At 39.2% G+C, this 14,760-nt stretch overlaps 1 protein-coding gene across 1 annotated transcript in view; it reads left to right on the top strand.

Annotated features, from left to right (window-relative positions):
• Positions 1-2,667: 2,667 nt before the first annotated feature.
• The window catches only part of LOC144962271 (uncharacterized), a gene marked incomplete at its 3' end in the record, with an annotated part of 28,535 nt that continues 16,442 nt past the window's right edge, over positions 2,668-14,760 (top strand). The window contains exons 1-2 of the mRNA XM_078895175.1: positions 2,668-2,791; positions 3,566-3,662. Coding sequence (XP_078751301.1) covers positions 2,748-2,791; positions 3,566-3,662 — 141 coding nt within the window. The remainder of the gene's footprint in view (positions 2,792-3,565; positions 3,663-14,760) is intronic.

Raw genomic sequence — 14,760 nt, forward strand, 5'->3', positions numbered from 1 at the left:
ACAAAGAACGGACATGACAAATATAGGCACGGGCATATTCGAAATAAATTAAGAGAATTGGCCCGCCTTTTGATTAAGCTCAGGAGTGCACCTAACTGCGAATCGTTGGGACTATCAGACTTCCTTCAACCTGAAAGATTCAAAGATGTTGTCTCAGCTGTAGGAGAGGTGGCAGCCTACTCAAAAGACACAAATCAATATGGAATACCATCCCTTGCTCTAAAACTAGGTCATAGTTTGGCGCACTGCTGTATTCTGTTGAAAGCTAAAGCTATTGAGACTGGAGATACAGTTATGAAAGAGAGAACAGATGCATATTATCAGCTTCACACAAGTTTGTAGAATCAGGAAATAACTTGCAATGCCGCAAGAAACCTACATGAAAAAAAAAGAAAAATACCACATTTCTATTCCACTCACAGATGATGTGTCAAAGCTGTTGAAGTACCTCACTAGTGAAACTGAAAATTTGACCATGGAAATGTTGGCGCCAAAAGGCATTGTCAAGGAAAAATGAATAATATTATTCAACAGAAGAAGGCAAAGGGAGGCTTCAAAGATGAAATTGTCTGACTACACCTAGGAATAAATACCGACAAGCACAATGAGGACGTTCTTAAAGAGCTTAGCCCTTTTGAAAAAGAACTTTGTAGTGTAGAGTCTAATCACGGATCGAGATAATTGTTGAATGACTGTGACTTTCTATCTTTTGGTTTTAATGCAGTTTATGCCGAATTTGGCAGTGTTCTAGGTTAAAGCATGGTTGAATAAAATGTTGAATTATATGTTAATTTCCTTTATGATTATCATTGCTATGAAACATAAGCTATTTCTAATCTCTGCTATTGCTATGTTAATCTTAAAACAACAAACAAAATAAACAAAGACAATCAAACAAAAACAAACAAACAAACAATCAAAAACAAAACAAAAAAAAAAAACAATGGCGTCATAAAGCGGAAACATTTATTCTTCAAACGTACCACTATGATAATGTATGTAAAATAATGCAACCCATAAGGAAAATAATGGTGAATTCATTTCAGAATGAAGTTTAAAGTTAGCTATCTTTTCAGTCCAAAGGCTATGAGACTTGTATTATTGTCAATACTACAAGCCTCATACTTAATGACTTAGTCACGAAATAACGATGTACCATCATTCTGTCCTGACATTAATAGGCAAATCATATTGTTTAGGTTCGATTCCAGAATGGAACCAATGAGAACATAAAAATACAATATTCCAATGCACATAGATTAAGAATCTAGATGCCCGGAGTACATTTCTACAAAGTCTGTTTAATGTTTGTTTTTCATGTTTTTGTGTAACATGCTTGAGGTTCAAAGGTCATGCGATGTCCACTTAGTGATACGTCCCAATAATGTATGAGTAAAATAATGTTGACATGAAAATTGAAGCAGGGGGCTGAAATTTGGCATACACCAATCTTTTCATGTCTAGGTGATACATTAAAAAAATCAGCCTGTTTGTATTATTGGTTTTTGAGCTATGATACGTCCATACAATGTAGGATTTGGTGAGAGTCCTCTTAATGTGTCCGAGACACGTAAGTGTGTGTGTGTGTGTGTGTGTGTGTGTGTGTGTGTGTGTGTGTGTGTGTGTGTGTGTGATAGTCAAACTTGAGTAGGTTTAATGAAGACTTGTCACACACGCGTGATACACCTACACGAATTTCCCTGCCACCCAGACACACTAACATCTGACAAGGAGTGAGGGCTGTGGAAGAACCACAGACTACCGTGTGCAAACGTTGGCGATTGGTATCGGATGGCAAACTGTGATCGTTTGAATTTGAAATGATTCGAAACACTCGTTACCCCTCCGCTCGCTCGGATCCTGATCGTCTCACGTGTCAAGATCGTCTCAAGCTCGTCTCAAGCTCACAACCCGCCTGATCGTTTTAGTAACTCGATCGTTTTACTGACTCGCTTTTCCGGCATTGAGATCGGACGCTTACTCGCTGACGCTGACTCGATCGTCGATCGGGTAAAAGCGATCAAATAACCCAACACTACTATTTTATTGTTCACTGTCTACATCAGTTGATACAAAATCAATATAAGCTACTTCACTTAGAATAGAAATAAGAATAAAAATTAAATAGTTTATTCACTATGGCATTATACTCATATTTTTTAACGAGGAAAAGGATATTTGGATAGTTGGTAACTAAATTTGTCAACTTCAAAAGGAGTCCAGTTGGAACTCTTCTTCATTGATGGATTCTTATGGGCGGCGCCAAAGTCATCAAACTTTCAACTTTCGGTTCAGGGTTGCCAGTTTGGCATTTTAAATGCCAGATTCCAAAAATCTGGCATTTTTGAAAACCGTTTGGCATTAGAAAAATCATTTGGCATTTGGCATTTTCATTTGGCATTTTCTTTTCTTGTATATTATACTTCAAATGACACCTTTTCTTAATTATTTCATTACCCCACCAGGAAATTTAGTATAATTCAAAAAAAAAAAGAAAAGAAAACACGCAAGCCACCAGGATATGATAGTAAATTGTCTATCAAAAGTGAGTAGTTTTCTTAGTGGGGGTGGGAGTCAACAGACTTTGGCCTTTTTTTGAGTGTTTTGGCATTTTTTGAGTCTTCCACTGGCATTTTGTTGAAAAATAATCTGGCAACCCTGTTTCGGTTCCAGCTTGTCATCACAGTCGCAGCTTGATGAAGTTGGTAAGTATAAGTATGAGATGGAGAAGTTGGAGGAACTAAGGGATGCTCACATTGAAAGGCAACATAAGGAAATTCTCAGGAACAAGGTGCGTCTGAATAGGGTAAATTCAGTGCGAGGCGAGAAGTCCGGTCTGTACTCACAATCACAACTAGAGAGGTGCGCCGGTGTTACCAATACTTCTTCCATACCAGTACCAGGACAAATCATTCGTTTGGACAGAAAAATAAATTTAAAAAACTTACCGCTAACCGTCAAAAGCAGTTTAGATTTGAAGATGCATTTGTTTTCTATCAAAAAACATTCGGTACTAGACAATCCTTGATGAATTTCAAGAGTTGTGTTTGAAATTATATCAATATCCTAAATATTTTCATGATTCATTCTAGGCACTTTGATAAAATTTTCAAACTCAAAATATCTTGATTTGACTCAGTCAGGGGATGGGGCTTGAAAAAACATAAAACTTTATTTGTTTCTCTACGACCTACGGTTCCAGAGTTATTTATATTTTTCTACTGAAATTTTTTGTCAACTATACTATCTAGGCACTTTGATAACTCCAGTCCAGTGGCCGCCGATAGGCTCACTGTAAGGTAATACTGAACCAGTGCGGTCCCCAGTCCTTTCGGTCCCCAGTCCTTTGTTTACAGTGCGGCCATATTGGATTCCATTTGCCAGGTTGTAATTGTTTACAATCATGGTTGGTTGGTTTCCCCCCCCCCCCCCCCCCCCCCCCTTTAATTAAATCTCCAAGACCACTCTTCCTCTTGTCAGGTAAGTTGTATGTTACTGAATTGGCTACAAATATGGCAATTTTTTCTCTCTTAAATTTATTTGCGAAACTTTCATTTTTTGGCAGAATCTGGCCACCCGGATATGGCAATGAATGCCTGGAACATCTGGCCATCCAATACGGCCGCACTGGAAACAAAGGACTGGGGACAGTATTACCCACTGTAAGGTGAAACTCGTTTTTTGGAACTTTATTTTTGACCCTTTACTGTTTTGGTCACCATGGCATTATTTGTGAACCTATGTGACTAACGTTGGTATCATTATAAAGGGCACAAAACAAGCTTTCTAACTTAGTAACGGTGTATTTCATTCTTAATTCCTGATTGTATTTCTCAAAAAGCTTATGTAATAAAAATTTATAAATTTTTGAATTATAAGAACTTTTAAAATTATGGATCCATTTTAATTATACTTCGTACATCGAGAGACAATTAATTGAAGAATATCTCTGCCAAATTTCATCAAAATTGATACACTCGCTCATTATTTTATTTTTTCCGCCATCAACCCCACTTTTTAGGATAAAAACCTCATATTTTTTCCATTTTCATTTATCCTTAATTTTTTCCATACTTTCCATCCATGAAAATTATTTATATGAAAATAAAGCTTATTTCCTGACCATTAAAATGATACCTAACACTTGCCATTTATTTTTTAATTGAAACAAAATTACTGAAAACAATAAGTGGGCCATGTTGACTGTAAAACTCAAAATTTCCCGTTCGATGCGAGATGCTGGTTTTGAGGCAGCAGTGAGATCACAGATTCTCTCTGTAAAATTGATTAAAAATTTCAATAGAAAAATATAAATAACTCTGGAACCGTAGGTCGTAGAGAAACAAATAAGGTATCAAATTTTATGTTTTTTTCAAGTCCCATCCCCCTGACTGAGTCAAATCAAGATATTTTGAGTTTGAAAATTTTATCAAAGTGCCTAACTATTCAGAGAGAATCTGTGATCTCACTGCTGCCTCAAAACCAGCATCTCGCGGCGATCGGGAAATTTTGAGTCTTGCAGTCAACATGGCCCACTTATTGACTTGACTTACTTGACTTAGATGCCTTTCGCGTCTCGACCGAAAGATCGGGTCGCCTTGGCTGTTTCCAGTATTTCCTGTGTGAGGTGTCTCCAATATTGCCAGTCCTCTGCTAGGGTTCTCAGATTTTCAAGGTCCCCTGCCGTTATGAGACTAATGCTTTGTCCAAGTGTTGTGAGGTTTTTGTTTAGGATCACAGGGAGTGTTGTGATTGGTCTTCCTCTGAAAAGGTTCCCGTGTTTTTGGAAGTATCCCGACATGGCTTGGTTAGCTGGTATGTTTTTGTCCCTGCGTAGTATGTGACCGAAAAGTTGCCATCGTTGTTGTGAAATGTCAAGGGAGATTGGTCTTTCTTTTGTGATCTTATAGAGTGATTCATTTGAGATCTTTTTTGGGTATTTGATGTCCAATACCCTTCTTAGCTGTGTGCGATGGAAGGCATCCAAAATGTTCTTCTTCGGATTTTGTCAACGCCCAAGTGCCGCAGTTATACAGAAGTACCGGTTTTACAAGAGCACGGTACAGTTTCAGTTTGGTTTTTTTCTTTATTTTGTCACCTCTAATCCATACATTGGTGAGTTTACTGAGTGCGGCGTTTGATAGCTGTTTTCTTCTTTGTACATCCTCGGTGTCTCCAATTAGTGAGCCGACTTTCTTTGTTCTTTTCCATTCCTCTTTGTTCCTCGATATTGTTGTAAATTCGGTTTTATTGGCATTGACTTGGAGGTTATATTTCATGAGGGTATTTTGTATGATGTCTATATTTGCTGGTGTTGATCCAATAAAATCGACATCATCTGCATAGGCGATTTCTCTAGGGATTGCATTCTCAATATGAGTCCTTGGTTTTGGAATGACTTTTCGAACTTCTTTCAGAGCGTGTTCTAAGTATATTGTGAACAGAAACGGGCTCAGACTATCTCCTTGGGGGTCCCGATGTTACTTTCGAACTGCGTCTGTTTTGTGGCCCCGTATATCCTTGGTTGTATCTTTGTGTTGCTGAGGAGAAATCTGATTATTCGGAGCTCGTCTTCGTCTACTATGTCTGTTAGTTTCTCCAAAAGTTTTCCTCTGTCGATCGTATCAAAAGCTGCGGACATATCGATTCCGGTTATTGTTATGGATATGTTTTCTTTGAGTGCCTTTGCTGCCAACCATTTATGTGTCCATACAACGTCCTATGTGCTTTGGTCTTGGCGAAACCCGCTTTGGCTATGTGATAGATATTATTGTTTTTAGACCTGTAAATTCTCAGTCAATTAACTGAAATCAGTCAATTTGTCAAATTCAAATATTTAAAAAAGGAAAGAAAGAAATAAAAAAAGAAAGAATTCACAAATTGTAGTCAAATGACCGTAAAATAATTAGGAGTGTTCCACAGCGCTACGCATAGCTCATGGGGACCGTTTATATTAACGATGTATATATTGCCAAGACAAAGCGACGCTTTTTATAAAAGGCGTGTCTGAACACTTCCCTGGGTATTTTCACACATCCTTCGTTAAATTATTTTTTCACTTTCCAAACCATCGTGATCCCAACTGTAGCCAATTTTAACTGAGCCACTGAGCGATAAATTTCACTGTTTCATCTAAGCCAAAATTGACCACATTTACCTGGGGAGTTCCCCGTGTGGTGTCCGGGGTCCTCAACTGAGAGGGTCAAGAATAGCCCAACGCCAAGCCAGCGTGTCGTAAAAGGCGACTAATGGTGTGTGATTCCCCCATCTTTGAGTCACCTGGTCCTCCAGGTTGGGGGTTGGCAAAGGGTTAACACCCCTTTCCGTTAAACTCAAACCGTTACAGAAACACAGACAGACAAACCAAATCCTTTTTTTAGCTTGGGCGACCGAAGAGTTTCTGGAATTACAGAATTTATGAAGGACAACAGACAAAGCCGAAAGGACTCTGCTGACCCGATGACGTCTTCGCCAAACAAGCAGCTTCGAATTGCGTCGTGGAACGTTCGCACCATGTATGAAGCAGGAAAAAGCTCTCAAGTTGTGACTGAGATGAGAAAATACAGGCTGCATATACTTGGAGTAAGCGAAACCCACTGGATACAATCCGGACAGAAACACCTCAAGTCTGGGGAGAAGATTTTATATTCAGGAGAGGGGACGGGATTCATACACAGGGAGTAGGAATAATTCTAAGCAAGTTTGCCCAGAAGTCACTGAGAGGATGGGAACAATGCGGAGAAAGGATCATCATGGCGTCCTTTACAACACGGAGTAAGAAGATCAGCATGAACATTGTACAGATCTATGCCCCAACAAATGATGCAACAGATGAGGACAAAGATACATTTTATGGTCTGCTACAACAAGTCATTGACAAGTTGCCAAGGAAAGACATCAACATATTGATGGGAGATGCTAATGCAAAAGTGGGACAGGATAACGTAGGCTATGAAGGTATCATGGGACGTCATGGCATGGGAGAAATGAATGATAATGGTGAGAGATTTGCAAATTTCTGTGCATTCAACAGTTTGGTGATTGGAGGATCAGTGTTCCCCCATAAGAGGATCCACAAAGCAACTTGGGTCTCACCAGATGGTATGACAGAGAATCAGATTGATCATTTTTGTATCTCTCGTAGATTCAGACGTTCATTGGAAGATGTGACAGTACGGAGAGGGGCAGATGTTGGATCAGACCACCACCTGCTATTGGCAAAGCTTAAGCTCCGACTCAGAAAACACGGGCCAGATCACATACAAGAAGAAAATTCGAGGTGAATGCACTTGATGGGGAAAAGAATGAGGAATTCAAACTACAGTTGAGTAATAGATTCCAACCTCTTACTGAGCTCGAGGAGGACATAGATGTAGAGTCACATTGGGCAAAGATCAAGGAAGTCTACATAACAACTTGCCACGAGGTATTGGGGGTAAAGAAATCGGAACATAAAGAATGGATAAGTCCAACCACCTTGGACCTTATTGAAAAGAGGAGAACAAGGAAGGAACAAGTGAATGCAAGCCGAACAAGGGCTTCAAGACTGGATGCACAAGAGCAGTATCGAGCCATAGCTAAGGAAGTCAAAAGATCTGTGAAGAAAGACAAGGAAGCATTCATGAACAGACTTGCAGAGAAAGCAGAAGCAGCAGCGACTGGAGGACACATGAGGATCCTTTATCAAACTACCAAGACACTTGCTGGAAAATATGGGAAACCAGAGGTACCAGTCAAAGACAAAGATGGGAAAACTATTTTTGGAAAAGAGGCTCAATCTGAACGATGGAGGAACATTTCAACTGCCTTCTGAACAGACCACCACCAGACAACCAGCCAGAAATTTTGCCTGCAAGGAATGAGCTACCAATTAGCTGTGATCCACCATCGATAGCAGAGATTGTGGGTGCCATTAACAAGATGAAAAGGGGAAAGCTGCTGGACCAGACCAGATTCCACCGGAGGCTCTAAAAGTTGATGCGGAAATAAATGCTGAGGCCCTGCACCCACTATTTGAGAGAATCTGGAATGACGGGATATTCCCAAAGGATTGGAAGGAAGGACATCTTATCAAGCTTCCAAAGAAAGGGACCTCAGTAATTGTAATAATTACCGAGGCATCACTCTTCTTTCTATCCCAGGAAAGGTTTTCAACCGTATTATTTTAGAGAGAATTAAGAATGCAACAGATGCTAAACTGCGGGACGAACAGGCAGGTTTTCGGAAAAACCGTTCAACCACCGACCAGATTGCCTCTCTGCGAGTCATAGTGGAACAGTCTATAGAATGGAACTCTCCTCTTATTGTCAACTTTCTGGATTACGAGAAGGCTTTCGACAGTATTGACAGAGCAACATTGTGGAAAATTCTGGCACATTATGGACTCCCTGAAAAGATAGTAAACCTCATTAAGGAAATGTATGAAGGATCAAGTTGCAGGGTTATACATGAAGATCAGCTTACTGACAGCTTTGAAATTAAGACTGGTGTCAAGCAGGGATGCTTGCTCTCTCCATTCCTGTTCATCCTTGCCATTGATTGGCTAATGAAGGAAACCTCCAAAGGAGAAGAAATGGGATACAGTGGACCCCCTGGACACAGTTGGATGATCTGGATTTTGCAGATGATCTGGCTCTTTTGTCCCACACCCAGGACCAGATGCAAGCAAAAACCACAATTATAAACAGCCTCTCGGAATCAATTGGTCTAAGAATTCACCCTGCAAAGTCAAAGGTCTTGAGGATAGGTACGCGCCAAAGGGAGCAGATCAAAGTAAAAGATCAGGAACTCGAAGATATAGACACTTTCTGCTATCTCGGAAGTATAATTGACAAGGATGGAGGCACGGAAGCAGAGGTGAAAGCACGAATAGGAAAGGCACAGGCTGCATTCACATCTTTGAACAGAGTTTGGAGAACTAAAGATATCTCCCTTCAACTAAAGCTAAGACTTTTCAACTCAAACGTGAAGTCTGTCCTACTGTATGGATGTGAAACTTGGAACGCATCACAGGCATGTATAAGGAGGGTACAGATTTTCGTAAACAGGTGCATGCGTAAGCTACTCAGAATAAAATGGATGGATAGAATAAAAAATGAAGAAGTATGGAAAAGAACACAGCAGAAACCAGTGGGAGAGGATATAGGAAGAAGACGATGGAGGTGGATTGGACACACGCTTAGAAAGAATGACTCAACTATAACAAAGAAAGTATTGGACTGGAACCCTCAGGGCAGAAGATCAAGGGGAAGGCCACGAGGAACATGGAGAAGAATTAAAGAAGCTGATATACAGAGAAGTGGTAAGACCTGGAATGAGATAAAAAAGTTGGCTCAGGATAGAGAAGGATGGAAACTGTTTGTCTGTGGCCTATACCCTGACCCAGGGTGAAAAAGGCAATGATGATGATGACCTGGGGAGTCTCAAAACTATGATAAAGTAAATTGCGAATGCCGCAAGTCCGTTATGTAGACATCTTCAAATCGAAAGTTAGGATAGATTGCTACAAGCACATTTCGATTGCCTCACGTTGTAAACAAACTGGTTGACCGTTTCTTCACTGATTGAGTACCTGATTATAAGGAACAATGGTAAGTAGCCTAATTAATTCCCGTTTTCTGGCATTGTTTTGCTCAAGCCCAAGCGAGCTTGCTGTTTTGTGGCGATTTACCTTCATTTCGATTCTTTGAATTTTTCCGCTACGCCTGCCGAAGTTTCTTCTTGATAATTCACTTCTACTTAATAATTCAGTGTATTGGCCTGAAGTCATATTTATTTTAGTTTTTTTTTTCTCTGTCATTTACTGATTCAAAATCAAGTTTGCTCATTGCTACATTATTCTAATGTTCTCACAATGGCTGAGCTGTTCGTGGATCGCAATTCAGACTTGTCGAGCATCGATAAAGATGTGAGTCCCGTGAGGAATAAATTCAATTGGTCATGGCTAGAAGTTAAAGATGATAATGGTGATTATTTTTCTATGTCAAAAAAATTCCAGAGGCAGGAATATGACTTTGATGAAGTCATCTTTACCTATATGAATGACATGCTTATTAAGCATTCCTTCTACATCAAATTATGGCAGTCATACTTCCAGTAAGAAATAACACCCACTATTTTGATATATTGTATTTATCACTCTCCTCTCCAATGATGCCCTTATTTTTAAAAAAATAATTGAATCTTCAGTTTGTCGAAGAGTTTCAGTCAATTTTTATAGAGCTCATTTACAGGTCTATGTTTTCAGTAATTTTGTTTCAATTAAAAAATAAATGGCAAGTGTTAGATATCATTTTAAAGGTCAGAAAATAAGCTTTATTTTCATATAAATCATTTTCATGTATGGAAAGTATGGAAAAAATTGATAAACGAAAATGGAAAAAAATATGAGGTTTTTGTCCTAAAAAGTGGGGTTGGTGGCGGGAAAAATAAAATAATGAGCGAGTATGTCAATTTTTATGAAATTTGGCAGAGATATTCTTCAATTAATTGTCTATCGATGTATGAAGTATAATTAAAATGTATCCATAATTTTAAAAGTTGTTATAATTCAAAAATTTATAAATTTTTATTACATAAATTTTCTGAGAAATACAATCAGGAATTGAGAATGAAATACACCGTTAGAAAGCTTGTTTTGTGCCCTTTTCACATAGGTTCACAAATAACGCCATGGTGACCAACACAGTAAAGGGTCAAAAATAAAGTTCCAAAAAACGAGTTTCCCCTTACAGTGAGCCTATCGGCGGCCACTGGACTGGAGTTATCAAAGTGCCTATTCATTCCTCGCGAAATCGTGTGTTTCCGTCTGTTACGTCTGGTGCCGTGCAAACAAAACAAAGGTTTTTTAAAAAGTTTATTGAGAAAAAGATACGGAAAAAAGTGTCCCTGGATAGGTATGCAATTTGGTGCATTAGTGCAGTAAAAATTGGTTTGCAAAATTAGTTCGTAGCGGATGCGAGACTGTGTGTGTGTCTCTTTCTTTTTTTTTTTTTTTTGGAGTGCCTACGTACACGGTAACGGGGCATCTAGCCTCAGGATCTACGTACACGTAAACTGGTTTACCGTTGCAACACAAGCAGTAGATGGTTCTCGCTGTCGTGACCGCGCGCGCTCGTGTGTGTGTGTCTGTGTTATTTTTTTTTTAAATCAAAACAATTATAACCATTAATGGCGAGATTCCATCTTACACTCCCCAAACTCCAGATCATAGTCTTAATGTTATTAAAAGACAAGCTTTGCGATTTATAGTTTAATTGAAGCCCGAGTCGAAATATACTCTTACTACTGCTCTCTTGGTGGAAACGATTTATTTTGCATAAGCAATCTGGAGAAAAAAATCAGTGTCACTGTAAAAGGTTAAAATTTCACGAAGTACGCACCGTGAACACCGCTGTAACAATCCTTTGATCTACGTCATCAGGCAACCCATTGTTTCTTTCATCTTTTCCCATTCCCCCTTACTATCCCCCCCCCCCCCCCCCCCATTCCCCCCCCCCCCTCTCCTCTCCTCTCTCTCTCTCTCTCCTCTCTCTCTCTCTCTCTCTCTCTCCTCTCTCTCTCTCTCTCTCTCTCTCTCTCTCTCTCTCTCTCTCTCTCTCTCTCTCTCTCTCTCTCTCTCTCTCTCTCTCTCTCCTCTTAATTGCAGTACTCCTGCATCCTGTGAGACTCCTGCGGCACTTGCTAATCATAAAAAAGGAAATAGCAATCAACAATACTAAGGTGAAAAAAAAAAAAAAGAAGAGGGGGGGGGGGGGGGTTGGAGAGCAAACCCAGTAGCAATGCAACCTTTTAGTTCGATCTTTGACCTAACACCAAATCTTCTATCATCAAAAGACAAGTAACGGCAAAACGATTATAGACATTTGAAGTCCGAGTTGCGATAGTCTGACTGCTCTCTTGGAGGAAACACTGTATTCCCCGTTAACAATGATAAAGATAAAAGCAAACTATTATCTAAAAGCAAAAAATTAGCTTCGCCGTTAAGGGGTTAAGAACACCTGCAACTGCCAGCATCCTTGAGATGCTCTACGTCACCAAGGTCACTAAGCGACACGTCTCCCTTTCGTCGGCATGCACCCCCCCCCCCCTCTTTCAAGGTGGTGGTGGCGGCGGATAAAAAAGGCCTTTTTTCTTTCATTCAATCAACTTGACTGCTGTTGGACCCTAGGCCTCTCTACAAGTACAAGAAATAATACTCACTTTTTCCCTGCTCCAACGAAAATATCTACCCCCTACCGGTCTAATTATTTGTAGCAGACGACAAATTTCTCAAAACGGTCACGTGACACTGTAAAAACAACACAGGAAGTCTATGAAAGCTTATTTACGGCATTTCCTTTGAACCGTGTAAACAACAAAATTTCGTTTTCATTCGACTCAACGGATCAGATTGGCCGATATTTTTTAACGAACTAAAGTTCTGAAAAATCAAAATGTTTCTTAGAAAGTTGAAAGATGCTAGTTTTTGAAACAGGGGTAGGTTTTTTTAAAAAATCTTTATATTTTACGTGAATGCATGCTCAAGGCGAGTTGGACGTTCAGCGGAGGTTGGTAGGCCAAAGGCCCACCTCTCTACATAGACATAGTCTACTTCTACTTCTAATAGAAATAGAAGAGCGAGAGACAGATCAGAGTCGGAGACTGAGACGAGAGAGGTGGGCCGATGGAAGTGGAACTGACATTTAGCTCCTTTAAAGTTGAAGTTTAAGTTGTCCACCATACATTTAGATAGAAAGAAAAAGAAACTTAACGCCTACCGTCATAAGCCATAAGCAGTTTAGATTGGGAGATGCAGCTAGATATATATTTAAAAAAACCAAAAACATTCGGTACTCGACAATCGTTGAATTTCAAAAGTTATGTTTGAAACCGTCCATGTCAATCATCATTCAATGGATTTCTTGTCATAAAAGACCGTTTTTTTAACAAAAGTTTCTTCAGAAAAAGATTGCGGAGGCGGAAGAAATGTCACTATCTAGATCTTGATATACAATAGTGCATGATTTATGATTTTGCATAAGTGAAGTGAAAGTGCAGTAATAATTGGTGCTCAAAAATTGTTCCGTAGCGGGTGCGAGATGTGTAAATGCACTTTGATTCCAATCCAATGGCGGCCGATAGGCTCACTGTAAGGTGAAACTCGTTTTTTTAACCCTATTTTCACCTCTGGGGTGCAAACGCACCCCAATGCTATGTTTTTTGGCTCTAAAATCTACAATTTTTGACCTATAAACCTGAAATTTTGTGACTTTTCCTAAATTGACCCCTTAAATCACCTCCCCAAATTTTACACCTCTCACGTGCATCGTTTACTCACACCAGAAGACCTCCCATGGAATTTGAGATTTTACGCTTTTGGGGTGCAATTGCACCCCCTAATAAACAAAGAGAAAATAACGAGAAACCTCCTATTTCATCCTTTGGGTGCATATGCACCCCATGTATTTGTCTATAGTAGAATAGCAACTGGCCATATAAATTACCATTTTCTGGTGTAGATTATTATAAATAAGATACTTTTTGATATGTACTCAAGGTTGCCCACACCTAATTGGCAGAATAACCAAAATATAGGCCTCTGACCATGGCTAAATATGGATTTCTTCTTATCGTCACAAGTTATGCATTACTAATTGTAATTTATGTGATTTTCAATAAAGAAGGCCCACATTTTTTATAAACTGCCTGTATATATTTGTGTTAGATTGTATGTAATGTTCTTATACTGCGTGAGTTTGAATCCATATATATATATATATATACACATGTATAGTGTGTGGGTTTGTAGTCTAGTGGTAGTGGTAGACGCTACGACTCGTGATCGGAAGGTCAGGGGTTCGAATCCCGCTCTGGCGGTGCAAAGTTGACTCCTTGGGAAATGGTCTTTACACACATTTTCCACACCCCACTCATGTGTAAAACCAAGTACACTGGCCGGTCCTTGTCCTCACCAAAATTGTATCGCGCCTAACAGGCTGCTTGTCTCGTCTTATGTTGTGTGTTGCTGTTGGTCTGGGACCCCTTGTAAAGCGCTTTGAGCACCTCGGTGGATATCGTGCTATATAAAAGCTCTATTTTATTTAGTCATATATGAGTTTGTCAATTATATTTTTTTTATGCTGCTAATGCACACCATATGTAATTTCCAAGATGATAAGTGAGTAGGTACAGCATGTTTGTATTGTTAGATATATAGTCATTTGTCAGTGTTCCACTGTGTTTTCACAATTTTGAAATAGAATGAAGGACAATATTTTTGACTAGCAATAGGCAATCAATCGTTTTATTTGGAAATCGAAAAACAAACAAATTAGTGGGTTTAATTATTGAATTTCATTGAAAACTTTCAAACTAAAAACAAAAAGGTTCAAACATGTACCTACAGTACACTCAATTCTATACAGTAGAACAAATCAAAATAAAACATCAATCATTGTATTTCCAATTTCTTGTCATCTATCGCTGTCAGCACAATACCATATGACATGTACTCATACTTATTGTTAAAATTTTCCTCACCATCTCAATCTTGCTATCGACCTATACTTACACTGTACAAATCTATTCTGCACAATGGTCACACACTTTGTAGCTTTTACTGTGGTCTTTGCAAGCAAATGCCTTACATTTTGAACAAGTTTCCCTTATTTTTCTGTCCTTCTTCCTCGGACACATTTCACATCTTCCTTGGCTTGATGCTTTCCTCTTTCTCTGTCCTTCAATCTCAGGTCTTGTTGCTGATTCTCTTTCATCATTGAG

Source organism: Berghia stephanieae, unplaced genomic scaffold (genome assembly GCF_034508935.2).
Source record: "Berghia stephanieae isolate SIO BIC M18660-M18661 unplaced genomic scaffold, UCSD_Bste_1.3 scaffold76, whole genome shotgun sequence".
Lineage (NCBI taxonomy): Eukaryota > Metazoa > Mollusca > Gastropoda > Nudibranchia > Aeolidiidae > Berghia > Berghia stephanieae.